General features: G+C 43.5%; 2 protein-coding genes across 2 annotated transcripts; both read right to left on the bottom strand.

The window, feature by feature from the left end:
* Window positions 1-3,618: 3,618 nt before the first annotated feature.
* F5891DRAFT_1189890 (uncharacterized protein) lies at window positions 3,619-5,198 on the bottom strand (the record flags this gene model as incomplete). Its single annotated transcript, XM_041367228.1, has 2 exons — window positions 3,619-4,380; window positions 4,911-5,198. 2 exons carry the CDS (start codon window positions 5,196-5,198, stop codon window positions 3,619-3,621), a joined length of 1,050 nt encoding a protein of 349 aa, XP_041225014.1.
* Window positions 5,199-7,475: 2,277 nt separating this feature from the next.
* F5891DRAFT_981197 (uncharacterized protein) lies at window positions 7,476-9,301 on the bottom strand (the record flags this gene model as incomplete). The annotated part of the gene is made up of 10 exons (XM_041377087.1): window positions 7,476-7,497; window positions 7,541-7,610; window positions 7,666-7,801; window positions 7,856-7,957; window positions 8,007-8,147; window positions 8,172-8,195; window positions 8,247-8,656; window positions 8,706-8,883; window positions 9,019-9,054; window positions 9,245-9,301. 10 exons carry the CDS (start codon window positions 9,299-9,301, stop codon window positions 7,476-7,478), a joined length of 1,176 nt encoding a protein of 391 aa, XP_041225013.1.
* Window positions 9,302-18,957: the final 9,656 nt, after the last annotated feature.

Genomic DNA, 18,957 nt, shown 5'->3' with positions numbered 1-18,957 from the left:
CTTCGGGATCCAGGTAGTCGTGGTGTCTGTCGGTTAATGGGCCGTGCGGATGGCAGGGCGCAAAAAGGAAACTTGAATCTTTTGTTACACACTCAAATAGATCTGTTATGCGGAGCCCTAAGAGGGGCGTCGTCCGCTAACGTTTGTGACGTAACCGGAATGGTCCGGTGTAGCGACTGAGACTGGCGACGTCGAGTCGGCAGATATCAGAGACGCGCGTGTCACGTGACTTCTAAGACAGATGTCTTCAAAGTCACTGACGTTCTCAAAGTAAGGACAGTCTTGTCCGAACGATGAGGTGGTCGATCGAGGTAGACTTAGGCGCGATGAGCACCTAAGAAAAGATACTAGAGACTGAAGCTGAGGGGGCTTCAGAGGGAAGTATGTTCGAGGGAAGATTGAGTAGATTCAAGTTAGGGAATCTAGTACAGAGTGACCGACTACTTATACTAAGTGGAAAGTGTTAAGGGCAAGGCTACCGTACTGTAGGTAAGGGCAAAGGGGAAACGGAAAGGGTATAGGTACGCTGGTAGCAGAGCCTGATTAGTGATGTAAGGTCGAATGCGGAATGAGACCGAGAAACGTTGGAACAAGCCAACGGTAAATGATACAATGTGCAGCATGCACGAGTCAAAGGAAAGATAAGACAAGATAAGGAAAGCCACATTGGTGGCACGAGTCAGAACGAGTCATAGCCCGAAGGCACGTGCGCACGTTGGTGCGATAGGAGGGGGATGAGGGACGGGAACGGTCCCGAGGATCCGGTCAACGGATAGTCGGTAGAGAAGTACGAGCCGGAGGCATACGAGGGCGAGGACGAAGGGGAAAAATGATAGGGGGGCCATGTAGCCGATGTTACTTGTAACAACAAGTAACAGTGAAAGGATCACATATGATTGGGCCCAAGAGGGATGTTAGAAATTGATGTCTGCATCCAGTGTGATAAGGTGAAATATCATGGCTGGGATGAAGGCAATGATGTATAAATGCAAGGGTTGGGCCTCCTCAGGCTCAGACATGAAATTCTATCTCATCCAATCAGGCCCAAATATTCATTTATGTAAAATATACATCTCTACTTCTTTTATCTTGATTGTTATTGCTGTTGGTTTCATGCATAAATTAGGAATCTTTTTTGCTAAAGAATTACAATTACCAGAGGCAAATGTAAATGCAAGTATCCTTGATCCAAAGTTCAACGTATGACCAAAGTCTTGATGCACACTTGCAATGATAAATACAAAAACAATTTAATTCTCTCCAAAGGTCTCGACTTGGTTGAAGAAATAGACCAGATTACATGTCAAGTTTGATTCTAATGACCTGCAGAATGAGAAAGAATACACATCTATCAAGGCAAAGATTTGAGCTGTATTTGAGACCTTTCATCATCTTATTGCTCTTCTCTCACTTTTTGAAAGTGCTGTATCACATTCTGTGTTCAATTCATCTATTTAGCTGAGGGAAAACATTACAAGTAACAGGTAATGGTAGACTTGCCTTGCAGATTCACTTCTTAATGGTCTCTTTAAAGATGCATCTAACTGGTGTTAGTCAAACAGTTCAGTTGCTGCAACAGAATTCAAATCTGTTTCAATGTGTGTGGGTTCAAAACCCACTAAAGATGAAATTTCCAGTGATTATCAGAGTCAAAATCTGTTTCTCTTGGACCATGCAGGTTTTAAACCTGCCAATGATAGAATTTGTTTTTTTTTAATGAAACCACACCTTGACATATGCTCATCAGAGTTGTGTTTAGCCAAGCGGTCATCCTGACATAATAGACATCTGTTTCTGTTGGAGTGCAATAGGTTTAAAACCTGTTGAATGTCGCATTTTTTCATAAGAACATGCCTTGAATATTTACTCATAGACAGTATCTCAGACACTAATCTTCATTAGCCTTAGTCAAGCTGTTGTGACGCTTGGACCTATGCTGGGCAGAAACAAGTGTCTTTTGATACTTGTGTCAGGACCTGTAGGAAGTTATGAGGTCTACATCATTTCCACACTCTCTGGCAACAAGTCCATCTCAGCCAATACTCATCCAGCACCTATCCGCACTTGGATCTGCTTTTCCGTACTATCTGTCCATGTGCTTTCCATGTCCACCTACCTCCACTGGTGCATGTTCATTGTCTCTCTTGGTTTCACGAATGATAGCAAGGCTTATTACATGTATCTGCATATTTCATTCTGCATGTGTTCTCATTACATATTACTTATCTGCCTCATTTACATCACTACAGTTCTCACCTATGGGTGCCAGACACTTATGCACTACCTATATTCTGCAAAGTCACCTTAGATGTTCTTAGTACCTTGTGCAATTGACAGGCTTTGTTCATCCTCACTTTGAACCTGCTTATTCTTGACCGCTCTAAGAATGCACCTCTAAGTTTCCTTACATAGGCTCTGCATGGATCCAAACCACTCTTGGGTTCCAACTTAGCATTCTATACTTAGTTATACCTTGGCCCTAAACCTCATCTATACCTAGCTGCTATCCGCAGAACCACACTTTACCTAGTGCCCACCACTCCTTACCTGAAAACCTCTTGCTTTCATTCATTTCTCATCGCACTTTTACTGGACCCGTGGTCTCACCTTTGCTCACACCAGCGGATTCGCATTCCAAGATCACATTCATTCTCTTCCATTTTGCATTTGCTCCCTTTGCATTTTACTTGAAGGAAGTGCTTCATAGCAATCCTCTTAGGTCGATATAGCACACCTGCACTCAGTAGGATTTCATTAGTGCTCTAGCTTTCTTGCTAGCTAGCTATTATTACTTCTTCACACCGTCATCAACGTAAAAATCTGTTTCTCTTGGACTTTGTAGGTTAAATCTATACAACACAAAACCTACTGCAACTGTGCCCACTGTCTCAGCTTTATATATTATCGTCCATTTCTATACAAGACCACATGGCAATACAATCAATACTTTACAACATGTTCGGTTGCATTATAGAGACTCACATCATTCTATGCACTTCCATAGCACAGTGCGACCTGTGTTGTATTTTTTTTGGTGCACCTGGTGCTTCAGCATGCACTTACTAGCACAAGCACTTTTGGGTGTGCCACACTTTATTTTGTTCAGATTTGACCAATTGATACTTGTTACATTCCAGCCTGTTAGGACAATTCATCTTGATTGATTACACTTGGTGGGCCTTGTTGCGCTGCAATGTGGCTGCCCATGGAACTGGAGTGGGCAGCCACATTGCAGCGCAACAAGGCCCACCAAGTGTAATCAACCGAGATGAATTGTCCTAACAGGCTGGAATGTAACAAGTATCAATCGGTCAAATCCGAACAAACTAAAGTGTGGCACACCGCGCAAACCACAAACCTGACTGAGACCAACTGTGCTGACACGCTGTCGATGCTTGAATTCAATGAATGATAGAATCCACACCAAAACAATTAGATTGAAAACCAAGTGATACAGGCATAATTCGCCGACCAACACATGACTTATTGTACAACTATGTAATTGGCCAAATGATCGGAGAACGGAATGCATGGCAGAAGCAGGTGGTGTGATAGCAAATGCAGTTCAACTACAGCAGGAGCACATAAAGGATTGGCATGTGCTGATGTTAGGGACACCTATCCAGACGGGAATGTGGTGCCCTGCGTGTCAGGACGCCTGGGAGGGCAGGAGACTGAGGTTTGGCTGACTCCAACAGAAAAGGGCATGGGAGTAACCAAAGGGCTGAACACACCATTCAGGTACCTCATGCCGAATGTGGTGGCTGAGGATTCATTGCCATGGCTGATCATGGGCGGTGGGAACGATGGATTAGCAAGGACCCGCTCCTGCCAAAGCTTCTCAACCAGGCCAACAAGTCCATTCACCAAGGTCACCATGGTGCCGACATCAAGCTGCATGGAGGAAAGCTCGGCACGCATTGAGGAGATGCGGGCTTCAAACTCCTGCTCCATCACATTTACCCTGGCATTAGCATTCTCCTCGGCCATTTGCATAGCCGTGACTTGAGTAGTCAGGGCTAGCACACGTTCGAGGATGGTGGATGATGAAGGTGCTAATGGAAGGGAAAGGGGCTCGGCTGCAGGGGTTGGTGGGGGAATGGGAATAGGCATGTCGCCGACTGGCTCCACCCAATGGTTGGCAGGGAAGTCATCCACCGAAGCCATGGCGCCAGGCTGGTCGACCATGATTTCATCGTCAGGCTCAACGGACATCTTGGTGGCAATGTCAGTGTGCCACTCGGCATTGGTATCATGATCCATGCCGGTGTAGAAGAGGAATGGGAAGTGGGTGAATATGAGTGGTATGAGATAACTCAAGTAGTCCTCGATGAGCGAGATATACGTCGGCCCAAGGGGATTGCTACTGAGAAGGTTTCTCTAAGTGTATAATTTGGAGGGAACACTGAACCGGGCGCTTGGTCAAGCCTGGTAAGACGTGCGACGATGAGTGAAGCGCAAGCGAGTGAAAGCGACATGAAGTGTCGATGAGCGATAGCGGCCGATAATAGATAATGGCGTGCAACTTATAATGGAAGCGCGCGCTAAGCGGAAGCAGTGCACGTGCGGGTGGTGGAGCGCAGCAACTCTTAATGAGTCAGAAAACTAATGGGCAGAGTTTCTAGTAATGTATGGCGATGGCGCTTGTATTTTGCTTTAGATACTTTAGATTTAGAGGGAAACTTAGACCTATAGTCCAACGATGTGTGGGCAGAAGATAGTCATTATACAGTTTATGCGCATCTATATATACTAAGTAATGTTAAGTGCTAAAGCGAACCGAGAAGTGAAGCGGACACGAGATAATATGTAATAAAGGGTCCATAACAGAAAACATACAAAATATGGCCATAAGCGCCGGAGATATGTCAGAATCAATTAAAATAGAATTGGAATACACACCGACGAACCGAATGGACATGGAATGGATGGACGGAGGACATGTGATGGAACTGAGGATGTGTGCGGCGACGCACGACTATTGAGCAACCGGAGTGCTGGCGTGCGCGAGCGGCCAATGAAGCGCTTGAGCGCGCTGGGTGAGATATGAGTCGCGCTATATTGGGAAGTGATAGAGACAATGGGATTTTAGATCCCTGCAAGCCCACAGAGATATCAGTCTCTACACCAGCGTCAGTATCATGATCCGTCTCGGCATCGTCATCATCGGTGACAGACACATCTATCACTGCAGGCATTTCCTCATTTTCCTCCACCAAACATCCAAAAAACATTGAATTAGAAGATAGAAATTTCCTTGCATTGTGTGTATCAAAACATTGAAAAAAAATAATGAATGTATTGAAGATTTTCTGTATGCAAGACATAATCTAAAAATGAGTCATTTCCCTCAAGAAACAGTCTATATTTTTCATTCATCATTCCTCAAATAACAATTTACAATCATGTTAAATTTTTTGCCTCTGTTTTTCCAATGTTCTGTGTATCAAAAATCTCAATTACTTCATCCTGTTCACCATATGTTTGATCCAAGAACATTGAAAAATAATATAACAAATAATAATAAATATTTTGACAATGTTTTGTTAAGGAAAAACAAAGAAACTTTCAAACTTTCATTTGTATATTTGATAAGAGGAAATTTATGAAACATGCCCCATGTTTTGTAAGAATAAATCCATAATGTTTGCAGTATATTCCTCCTGCACAACACTTGAAAAACATTTATTATATTCAGAGAAAAAAAATGAAACATGATTGCAGGATACTCTGCCTCAAAACATGCACAAATTATACATTGTTTTCTGCACACAATAGATGGAAAATACAGCATTATCCTTGAAGGAACATGATGAATTTTGGCATCATGTCCCACACACAGAAAATCATTGAAACATAAATTATTATTTTTTCAATGTTTTGACAGACAAAATGAAGGTACACTGGTCCAAGTAGTGCTGCTAAGAACCAAGAACTATTCAGCGGGGAAATGAGAACAAAATGGTGTGACAATATAGAAGGGTTTTTTGAGAAGATTTTTAGTAATGGTGAAGCAATGAGTATAGAGGCAAGGTTGAGAGTAGGGGCGCAAGTGCCAAACCTGGGTCCAGTTTTACCAGAGTCGACAAACCCTGGATTGAACCTTTGCAAACTGTTCAGAGTGGTCATGTTTGGTTTTTTTGGGGTTCAAATGTGAACCATCCATGTCACAAGCCAACAACTGGACTGCTTGGTGCAGCACTGAGGCAGTCATGTACTAAATACACCAACTGCAGTTTCACAGGCAGAAAGAAATGCAAATTAATGCCAAGTGATGTCAAGGAGCAAAAGCAGCTGGTTGTGCATAAGAAAGGCTGACTTAAAGGATTCATCGATTTTCTGTGTCCCATGGGCCATGACATGTGTAAGGATTGTCTATCCTCTACGCACGGCCCGCACCTCAAAAAGGAAATCTGGGAACTGTCATTCACAAAGTCCATGTGACTCACGGATGTGAGAAAGCTCTACACTTCGCATCCGAGTTATGTGGATACATTCTCTCACTTCTCCATTCTCTCTTTTTCCGTTATCTTACCTTGTGCTCAAACTTCACGATACCCTTGTTTCACCAAAGTATTTCCACCTCGCCATATGCTCCCCATTCTTATTTCAGCCTAGTAAAGTACTCGAAAATGTATTTATACTGCTCATGTACACTCATAACAACAGCAGAATCATATGTTGGTTCCCTGCTCAAAGCAAACTTTGCTCTACAGAAAGTCTTAGCCTCTCGAAATGTTTCGTCTTCACACTTGCGCCCCTACTCTCAACCTTGCCTCTATACTCATTGCTTCACCATTACTAAAAATCTTCTCAAAAAACCCTTCTATATTGTCACACCATTTTGTTCTCATTTCCCCGCTGAATAGTTCTTGGTTCTTAGCAGCACTACTTGGACCAGTGTACCTTCATTTTGTCTGTCAAAACATTGAAAAAATAATAATTTATGTTTCAATGATTTTCTGTGTGTGGGACATGATGCCAAAATTCATCATGTTCCTTCAAGGATAATGCTGTATTTTCCATCTATTGTGTGCAGAAAACAATGTATAATTTGTGCATGTTTTGAGGCAGAGTATCCTGCAATCATGTTTCATTTTTTTTCTCTGAATATAATAAATGTTTTTCAAGTGTTGTGCAGGAGGAATATACTGCAAACATTATGGATTTATTCTTACAAAACATGGGGCATGTTTCATAAATTTCCTCTTATCAAATATACAAATGAAAGTTTGAAAGTTTCTTTGTTTTTCCTTAACAAAACATTGTCAAAATATTTATTATTATTTGTTATATTATTTTTCAATGTTCTTGGATCAAACATATGGTGAACAGGATGAAGTAATTGAGATTTTTGATACACAGAACATTGGAAAAACAGAGGCAAAAAATTTAACATGATTGTAAATTGTTATTTGAGGAATGATGAATGAAAAATATAGACTGTTTCTTGAGGGAAATGACTCATTTTTAGATTATGTCTTGCATACAGAAAATCTTCAATACATTCATTATTTTTTTTCAATGTTTTGATACACACAATGCAAGGAAATTTCTATCTTCTAATTCAATGTTTTTTGGATGTTTGTTGGAGGAAAATGAGAAAATGCCTGCAGTGTATAAACAAGGTGTAAGGCACGGTCTAACAAGGAAAAAAACCCTTACCTGTATCCTCAACAGCGTCCTCAGATTCCACAATCGGAGTTGGTGGACGAATGCGGGAGGTTGCTCTGGTGGTCCTGGAGTGGGCCTTGGACTTGGAGGCCGGTGTGGCCTTTGACCAAGGATGTGGCTTTGAGGCCTGTGTTGTTGAAGGACCACGGGTATCGACCGACACTGGTTGGTTACACCGCACCTTCATGAAGTGGCACTTTGCACAGGACTTGATGGCCTGCCCCTTTCTGCCAATCACAACCAAACAAGACTCCCCGATGCATCTCTTGCACAGTGGAGTGTACTATGAGGTGGTTAGTACCCTGTCACTGCGATGAACTTGGCCAACTCACCTCCTCAGCACTGGACTTCAGTAGCGGATGCCCTCTGATAGGCTCAGCGATGTCCACTGCCTTCTGCTTTGCTTTACCCTTTGCCTGGGCCCGGCTGATCTTTGGCTCGGCATCCGGCTGATGATGGTTGAGGGACGAGGACTGACACAACGAGGTAAATCTTACCTGTTTGCTGTGTTTGATAATGCCCTGTGGAAGAGTCAGTAATGAGATGAGCACTGAAATTGCTGCTGTGCTTACCTTTGATTTGGCCGGTGCTGCACCGGAAGTTTCAAGGTTCTTGGACCGCTGAGGCAATGTAAGCATTAGGTTTGAAATGATGAGCGTAAATCTTGCCTTAACTATAATGGTCCCTGTCGGCCGCCTGTCCTCGTCCTCGGTGTCGGAGATAATGGCCTTCAACACATGCTTCAAGACCTTCTGTTTCTTTCTGCCTGGCTCGGCATCTGTGCTGTCCTCTCTGGATTGACATGTCCCACGGTCAGACAGTTTGCCCTTGTCGGTCATCTTGCCAGGAACATCCAGATGGTGTGCATGACTGGCACGAGGAAGTGAATCGATCGGCAGTATTGACATCTGTTCTGGAGCTGGGGGCAGGACTGGGGAGACTGGTGGTGCTGGTGCTGGTGCTGGTGCCAGTGCTGGTTGTTCTATAAGGGTGTTAAGCTACCACTGTGAATCTCAAGAGTGCGCGCTCACCATATCTGACAGTCTTGGCGAAGAAGGGATGTGACTCCATGCATGGATCATCAGCCCATACATGGCTCCATTGATGAGCAAGGCCTTGGTTCATGGTCGCCCGGACCTTGGCAGCCACAGAAAGGAGGAACGGCGATATGACTGAGCAAGTCCTGCTGTGCTGCTGGAGGGCTCGAGACTGTTGATTGTTAGCCAGTAAATAACCACTGTAAATGAAAACACATACCACTTGTCACGCAATGTCATGCGCCTCATCAACTACAGCTCGCCCATCTGCTTCCCACCGTCCAATTCGGCTGACCGAATCACACACAGACTTGTCGGCGAGCGCCAAAACATCATTGGATTCCTATTGTGACGGCATGGTGGAGATGACATGACTGAGAATATGAGGGTGACGGTGGCAAATGTGAGCTGCAAGACAAGCGGAAGAGATAGGAAAAGTATTGACCTAGTTGTGTATGGAACGACTTTGTGTGGATGTGGGTAAAACTTCAGAGAAGTCAAGAGCACCACATTGTGACACCGCTGGAACTCACCAAAATCTGGAAATGGCCGAGGTATGGCAATGGCCATTGCAGTTCTGCATTGTTCATCGACCACTCAGTTCAAATCCTCCAAAGATGTCTATGTATTCCCATGAGAATCCAGTCGAGACAACTCGAAGGCTACAGGATGAGTGCATCAAAGCCGACTCTAATTTCTTTCTCACATGGGACCAGTGGGTGCCACCAAAGTTGTGTCTTACTCCATCCCCTCAAAAAGACCGGATTCCTGTGGGCGACAATCATATTGGCATTCGACCTAACCAAGCTACTACATCCGGCCCACCTCAAGTGACTAATTCCAAAATCTCAACCATGCCATCTAAAGAGACTTACACCGAAGCACTTCCTACGAACAATTTTGGCCATGAAGGTAGATATCCTGTTCACTAGACCACTGCTGACAGTTGACAATATTAGTATTCGAGATGTACTGGAATACTGAGGCTGATCAAGTGCCGAAGGCAGGATCACCGACTGCAACACCATCGGCTGAACCACAAGTGGGAGGTCAACATAACTGAGCCCCTTCAGTGACAAATTCCATATTATACGGGCCACCCGACCTCCATAATATCCTGTATGAGACGGGCCAGTGGATCATGGGCCCATGTTGTGTATATTCTCGATGATGACAGATGGGCTGGGACACATATTATTTCCGATGGAGATGGGTGGGCCCATGTATGCCAATGATATATATATCCTTGATGTTGACGGATGGGCCGGGGGAATATGATCATTCATGGAGATGGGTGGGCCCATCTGGGTAATATGTAGAGTAGGATATTATAGACAGCTGGGCTGAAGAGAGATGTAAGGCAAATATTGTTATATAGACAGGCGGGCTGACGGGGGTGTATTACATATATGGGTGGGCCGAGGTAGGGGAATATTACATAGATGGGTGGGCTGACATGGGGTGTATTACATATACAAGTGGGCCGACGTGAAAAGTATTACATATACAGGTGGGCCGACGAAAGAGATATCAAATAGACGAGTGGGCCGAGGGTGCGATAAAATATTTATTACATAGACAGGTGGGCCGAGGTGGGGTATAATTATATAGACAGGTGGGCTGACATAGGATGTATTATATAGACGGGTGGGCCAACATAGGATGTATTACATAGATGGGTGGGCCGAGGTGGGGGATAATGCATAGATGGGTGGGCTGATGTGGGGGAATTGTACATAGATGGGTACATATATGGGTGAGCCTAGTATGTTCCATCAAGACATACAGCTGATGTAGCCACCAGCGAATCAAACATGTAGGATACATGTAAACTATGAGTGCATATACCTACCATCGACCACCAAATCTAAACCCCTAAGCACAAAAACATGAATCGACCATGTGTGGCATTGACCAATAATTGAGGACTGAAGTGGAAAAACCCCACACCTGAACCCTGGTGTGCAACATATCCTATTTATAAGCATGGACACCAGAAGCACAACACTCACAAAAATATATATGTCAAATTTTCAGTGCCAAACCCCAAACCGAGATGTACCAACCCCTGAATCCCGAATCCCAAGACTGCCAGGTCTCGGGTTTCGGGGTTCAGAGGTCCTGGAACTTGGAACTTGTTGAAATTTGGGGAGATCAATAAAATTTGATTTACCATCGAGTTTATTGACAAACACATTGACTTACCCATGTTTGAAATATATTTTGTTCTACATACTGAGTTCCGAGTTCCGGACCCCCGGACCTCGAAACCTGAGACCCAGCAGTCTCGGGGTTCTGGGGTCCGGAACTCAGAACTCGGTATTCGGGAGTTGGTAAAATATGTATGGATATATGAAAGGTTGATTTAAACATTTTTGAAAGATGTCTCATCAAATGTCAAGTCCTGAGTATTGAATTCCGGGTTTCGGGACTCCGGGCTTCGGGACTCCGTGTTTCGGGACTCGGCACTCCCGAAACCCAGAAATCAAAACTTGGGACTTGACATTTCATATGCAACATCTTTCAAAAATGTTTAAATCAACCTTCCATATATCCATACACATTTTACCAACCCCTGAACCCTGAAATTGTGGACTGCTGGGTTTCGGGGTCCTGGAACTTGGAACTCGGGATGTGAGACAACAAAAATATATTTCGGGGCTTGGGGGTTAGTAAAATGTTTATAGATATACATAGATTCATATCAACATGTCTGAAAAATGATGTTCGTCTCAAATGTCAAATCCTGAGTTCCGGGTTTTTGGGTTTCGGGACTCAGCACCTGGCACCTGGCACCTGGCACTCGGGGTTCGGCACTGAAAATTTGACATAACTCTGGGTTTTTGGACTCCGGGCTTTGGGACTCGGCACTCCCGAAACCCGGAAATCGAAACTCGGGACATGACATTTCATATGCAACATCTTTCAAAAATGTTTAAATCAACCTTCCATATATCCATACACATTTTACCAACCCCCAAACCCCGAAGTTGTGGACTGCTGGGTTTTGGGTTTTGGGGTTCAGGGGTCCCGGAACTCAGGACTCGATGTGGGACTGGACAAAGATATTTGTCAGGGTTCGGGGGCTAGTAAAATGTTTATGGATATATGTAGGCAGATTCAAACATGTCTGAAAAATGTGTTTCATTTCAAATGTCAAGTCCTGAGTTCTGGGTTTTGGGACTTGGCACCCGGCACCCGGCACTCGGGGTTCGGCACTGTGAAAATTTGACATTTGGGTGTTAGGGTGTTCGGGTTTCGGGTGATATCTACTTCAATCTACAGTTTCTAGTTCTGGATATTGAAACTCAATGATTGAATCATTCAATTGTGGCATAGGTAACATGCCTTGAAAAAGATTTATGTACATATATCACTGAGCAATTATGTAGCCATTTCAACCTTCTCACCAGGATGATCAACCTTCACCTCAACCTCCATCTCCTCATCAGAAGAATCATATTCTGGCAGGAGGTTGCCTGGTTTATCTGGGACCACAATTTCACCGGAAAGCCAAGACCTGAAGTTCTGGGTTTTGGGACTGAGCACCCGGCACCCGGCACTCGGGGTTTGGCACTGTGAAAATTTGACATTTGGGTGTTAGGGTGTTCGGGTTTCAGGTGATATCTACCTCAATCTACAGTTTCGAGTTCTGGATATTGGAACTCAATGATTGAATCATTCAATTGTGGCATAGGTAACATGCCTTGAAAAAGATTTATGTACATCTATCACTGAGCAATTATGTAGCCATTTCAACCTTCTCACCAGGACAATCAACCTTCACCTCAACATCCATCTCCTCATCAGAAGAATCACATAAAGCTATACTTCTTAGCCTCATTTGAGTTCCCTATAGTGTGGGAAGCTGATGTCATCATGTGCAGATATGGCTATTTTAATTTGGTGACTCATTGAGACACATTTTTGACTTTTAGTTTGATCAACACAATCTCAATAATTATGATACTTTATGTGACCTTCTGTTGCTCTAATCACTTCTGCCACTCTTCTAGACATGCTATCTATCAATTTTGAATATTTCTTCTTAGCATTCCTTTCTCACTCTGCTGCAACTCTGTCCTACAGCTGAAATAGCCCCTATGATGAATTTTGATAGGCTGCAAGCAATTTCTTGAATATTTTTAACCCGGTACTTCAAATGGACATGAATTCTATATTTGTATGTATTATCCATTGGTGTAGGGTTCAAATAACTTGGGAATTGTATTTGTCAGTGCTCGGTACTCGGTACTCAGTAGTTGGTGGTTAGTGGTTGGTTGTTGGTGGTTGGTAGTCAATATAGGCAAATGATAATGAAAAATGAAAGTTGTTATTACACTTAACTTCCTTACCGAAGGTTGTAGTCCGAGTCTAGGGGAGTGTATTGGTAGTCTTTTCTTGTCCATCAGTTATCATTTGACTGAGATATAAGCTAAAGAAATCTGAAACATCGGCAATAATGAAAAATGAAAGTTATTTGTAATGATATTTTCGGCCTGAATCATATATAAATGTGACTTCGTATAAAAGATGTCTATTGTCACTCTCCACACATATGTCATTTTGCCTATCATTACATCAATCCTTCATGAATCTTTCTAAGCTTTTAAGCTATTATAATGGATGTATATGGGTGTTATTCCAGGTCTCTGATCACATCACAGGCTTGTTATGTTGTATATCTCGACATAATGTGCAAGTCTCGCTCTTAATATTCATTCTTTTATCTTTAGACTCACTTACTGCACACATGTATTTCATTTGTCATTATTGATGTGTTGGATTTCTTTAGCTTATATCTTGGTCACATGGTAACCAATGGACGAGAAAAGACTACAAATAAACTCACCTAGACTTGGACTACAACCTTCATTAAGCTGACTACTGATTCCTGGATACCGAGTATCACAACCAAATACTGAGTACCAATTACCATGTACCGAGTACTGCGTAATGAGTAACAAGATAACCAATTGACAAGAAAAGACTACCACTCCACTCACCTGGACTTGGACTACAACCTTTGGTAAGGAAGTTAAGCATAATAACAACTTTCATTTTTTCATTATTGCTGATGTTTTGCTGAATGACAAGGAAAGACTACCAAGACACTTACCTTGACATGGACTACAGCTGTCATTTTTCATTATCATTGCCTATATTGACTACCTGAGTCTCGAGTACTGACCACTGACCACCAATCACCAATCACCGAGTACCAAGTACCAAGTACCAAGTACTGAGTACTGACAAATACAATTCCCAAGTTATTTGAGCCCTACACCAATGGATAATACATACAAATACAATTCGTGTCCATTTGAGGTACCGGGTTTCAGGTTTCAACACTCGACACTTGGTGATTTGTGCAATGAGTGAAAAATGGACATGACCCAAAGCACTCGGAACTCAATGATTTGTGTAATGTAAATGAAAAATAAACATGTTGCATGCCGGGTTTCAAGTTTCAGGTTTCAGCACTCAAAACTTGGTGATTTGTGCAGTGAGTGAAAAATGGACATGTTGTGCACATATTTTCGGGGTTCGGGTTTCGGCCCTTGGCACTTGGAACTCAATGATTTGTGTAATATAACTGAACAATGGACATGTTGCACACCCAGTTTTGAGTTTCAGGTTTTGGCACTTGAAACTCAGTGATTTGTGCAACAAGTGAAAAATGGAAATGTTGCATACATATTTTCGGGTCTCGGGGTTTGGGTTTCGGCCCTTGGAACTCGGAACTTGATGATCTGTGTAATATAAATGAAAAATCAACATGTTGCATGCCAGGTTTTGAGTTTCAGGTTTCAGCACTCAAAACTCAGTGATTTGTGCAACAAGTGAAAAATAGACATGTTGCATACATATTTTCGGGTCTCGGGTTTGAAAAATAGCATAATAACAACTTTCATGTTTTCATTATCATTTGCCTATATTGACTACCGAGTCTGATAAGGGACCCCTTGGATGATTCATTGCTCAATGAAATACTACCTGCTTGGAAGTGTGCTGGTTATCAGATATTCATTTGTTGACTCCCGGGTCCCGGAACTCGGAAGTCAGTACAGTTGACCCAAATTTGGGTGGTCGGAACTTGGCATCTCATAGGGCAACACAAGCTTCACACCCCAGATTCCAAATTCTGCCAGACAACCTGTGCACCATCAAAGGCCATGTCAGGAGATCACCTGCTGCTCCAGGAACTCAGTAACTTTAATTTATTACCTCCTCTGAGTATGGTTGACCCAAAGGTTGGTGATCAGAACTTGGCTTCTCATAGGGCAACACAAGCTTCGCACCCCGGATTCCAAAATTTGCAAGACAATCTGTGCACCATCAAAGGCCATGTCAGGAGATCACCTGCTGCTCCGGGTACTTGGTAACTTTGATTTATTACCTCCTCTGATTTGGTTGATGTCCAACTACCTCAGCTCCATCATGTCTACAATTATGATACACATGGGCCCACCCATCTATATTTTATACCACCCTCGGCCCACCCGTCTAATACAACATCCCATACAACACCCTCAGCCCACCCATCTAATACAATATTTTATAATACCCTCGGCCCACCTGTCTAATTTAATATGTGTCTGGGCCCACCCGTGAATGTGATAACAAGTACCTACCCATCTATCTCATACACATCTACCTTAATACACCCATCTGCATAATATCCAACTACCTCGACCACCCATCTACCTAATATTCATGTACATCGGCCCACTCATCTACTCTATATATTCCCTGCATGGGCCCACCCGCCTCCATTGGGAATAATTTGCCTCCCGGCCCATCTGTCATAGTCGAGGATATTTTTATCATGGGCCCATGGTCCGCTGGCCCATATCATACGGGATATTACACATATTACAGTGACCTATTTCCATATAATACGAGGGAACGGACGTGCATAATATCCCGTATGATACGGGCCAGCAGACCATGGGCCCATGATAAAAATATCCTCGACTATGACAGATGGGCCGGGAGGCAAATTATTCCCAATGGAGGCGGGTGGGCCCATGCAGGAAATATATGGAGTAGATGAGTGGGCCGATGTACATGAATATTAGGTAGACGGGTGGGCCGAGGTAGTTGGATATTATGCAGATGGGTGTATTAAGGTAGATGTGTATGAGATAGATGGGTAGGTACTTGTTATCACATTCACGGGTGGGCCCAGACACATATTAAATTAGACAGGTGGGGCGAGGGTATTATACAATATTGTATTATACGGGTGGGCCCAGACGCATATTAATTAGACCGGTGGGCCGAGGGTGTTGTATGGGATGTTGTATTAGACGGGTGGGCCAAGGGTGGTATAAAATATAGATGGGTGGGCCCATGTGTATCATAATTGTAAACACGATGGAGCTGAGGTAGTTGTACATCAACCAAATCAGAGGAGGTAATAAAATCAAAGTTACCAAGTTCCTGGAGCAGCAGGTGATCTCCTGACATGGCCTTTGATGGTGCACAGGTTGTCTTGCAAAATTTGGAATCCGGGGTGTGAAGCTTGTGTTGCCCTATGAGAAGCCAAGTTCTGATCACCAACCTTTGGGTCAACCGTACTCAGAGGAGGTAATAAATCAAAGTTCCCGAGTTCCCGGAGCAGCAGGTGATCTCCTGACATGGCCTTTGATGGTGCACAGGTTGTCTTGCAGAATTTGGAATCCAGGGTGTGAAGCTTGTGTTGCCCTATGAGATGCCAAGTTCCGACCACCCAAATTTGGGTCAACCGTACTGACTTCCGAGTTCCGGGACCCGGGAGTCAACAAATGAATATCTGATAACCAGCACACTTCCAATCAGGTAGTATTTCATTGAGCAATGAATCATCCAAGGGGTCTCTTATCAGACTTGGTAGTTAATATAGGCAAATGATAATGAAAACATGAAAGTTGTTATTATGCTATTTTTCAAACCTGAGACCCTGAAACCCATTGTTCAACATGTCCATTTTTCACTCACTGCACAAATCACCAAGTTTCGAGTGCCAAAGCGTGAAACTTGAAACCCAGTGTGCAACATGTCCATTTTTCATGTACATTACACAATTCATTGAGTTCCGAGTGCCAAGTGCCGAAACCCGAACCCCGAGACCCGAAAATATGTATGCAACATTTCCATTTTTCACTTGTTGCACAAATCACCGAGTTTTGAGTGCCAAAGCGTGAAACTTGAAACCCAGTGTGCAATATGTTGATTTTTCATTTATATAACCCAAATCATAGAGTTACGAGTGCCGAGGGCCGAGGGCCGAACCCCGAGACCCGAAAATATGTACACAACATGTCCATTTTTTACTCACTGCACAAATCACTGAGTTTCGAGTGCCAAAGTGTGAAACTGGAAAGCCAGTGTGTGACATGTTTATTTTTCATTTATATCACACAAATAACCAAGTGCCAAGTGCCAAGTGCCGAAACCCGAAGCCCGAGACCCGAAAATATGTATGCAACATTTCCATTTTTCACTTGTTGCACAAATCACCGAGTTTCAAGTGCTGAAACCTGAAACTCAAAACCGGGTGTGCAACATGTCCATTGTTCAATTATATTACACAAGTCATTAAGTTCCGAGTTCCGAGGGCCAAAACCCGAACCCCGAGACCTGAAAATATGTGCACAACATGTCCATTTTCCACTCACTGTACAAATCACTGAGTTTTGAGTGCTGAAACCCAAAACTCGAAACCCGGCATGCAACATGTTGATTTTTCATTTACATTACTCAAATCATCGAGTTCCGAGTGCCGAGGGCCGAGACCCAAAGCCTGAAACCCAACATCATGTACACAACATGTCCATTTTTCACTCATTTCACAAATCACCAAGTGTCGAGTGTCAAAACCTGAAACCCGGTACTTCAAATGGACACAAATTGTATTTGTATGTATTATCCATTGGTGTAGGGCTCAAATAACCTAATTGTATTTGTCAGTACTCGGTACTTGGGACTTGGGACTTGGTACTTGGGACTTGGTACTTGGCACTCAGTGATCGGTGGTCAGTGGTTGGTACTTGGGACTCGGTACTCGGTACTCGGTTCTCAGGACTCGGTACTCGGGACTCGGGACTCGGGATTCGGGATTCGGGACTCGGGATTCGGGATTCGGGATTCGGGATTCGGGATTCGGGATTCGGGATTCGGGATTCGGGATTCGGGATTCGGGATTCGGGATTCGGGATTCGGGATTCGGGATTCGGGATTCGGGATTCGGGATTCGGGATTCGGGATTCGGGATTCGGGATTCGGGATTCGGGATTCGGGATTCGGGATTCGGGATTCGGGATTCGGGATTCGGGATTCGGGACTCGGGATTCGGGATTCGGGACTCGAGACTCGGGACTCAGTACTTGGTACTCGGTCCTCGGCACTTGGTGATTGGTGGTCAGTGGTTGGTACTCAAGACTCGGTAGTTTCTCCCTGATACCCACCAAAAAACCCACACCCACAAGGTGGGTGTGGGTATATCATGGGGTATGGGTGGGGGTAGTGCTACTCATACCCCGGGGTTCACCCACACTATTCCCTATCGGTACTCGGTACTCGGCACTCGGTGATTGGTGGTCAGTGGTTGGTACTCGAGACTCAGTAGTCAATATAGGCAAATGATAATGAAAAATGACAGTTGTAGTCCATGTCAAGGTGAGTGATTTGGTAGTCTTTCCTTGTCATTCAGCAAAACATCAGCAATAATGAAAAAATGAAAGTTGTTATTATGCTTAACTTCCTTACCAAAGGTTGTAGTCCAAGTCCAGGTGAGTGTAGTGGTAGTCTTTTCTTGTCAATTGGTTATCTTGTTACTCATTACGCAGTACTTGGTACATGGTAATTGGTACTCAGTATTTGGTTTTGATACTCGGTATCTGGGAATCAGTAGTCAGCTTAATCAAGGTTGTAGTCCGAGTCTAGGTGAGTTTATTTGTAGTCTTTTCTTGTCCATTGGTTACCATGTGACCAAGATATAAGCTAAAGAAATCCAAAACATCAATAATGACAAATGAAATACATGTGTGCAGTAAGTGAGTCTAAAGATAAAGAATGAATATCAATAGTGAGACTTGCACATTATGTCGAGATATCCAACATGACAAGCCTGTGATGTGATCAGAGACCTGGAATAACACCCATATACATCCATTATAATAGCTTAAAAGCTTAGAAATATTCATGAAGGATTGATGTAATGATAGGCAAAATGATGTGTGGAGAGTGACAGTAGACATCT

Source organism: Suillus fuscotomentosus, assembly GCF_016647785.1.
Source record: "Suillus fuscotomentosus strain FC203 chromosome Unknown F5891scaffold_33, whole genome shotgun sequence".
Lineage (NCBI taxonomy): Eukaryota > Fungi > Basidiomycota > Agaricomycetes > Boletales > Suillaceae > Suillus > Suillus fuscotomentosus.
The sequence above is the reverse complement of the archived record's forward strand: the minus strand, read 5'-3'. Positions and strand labels throughout refer to the sequence as shown.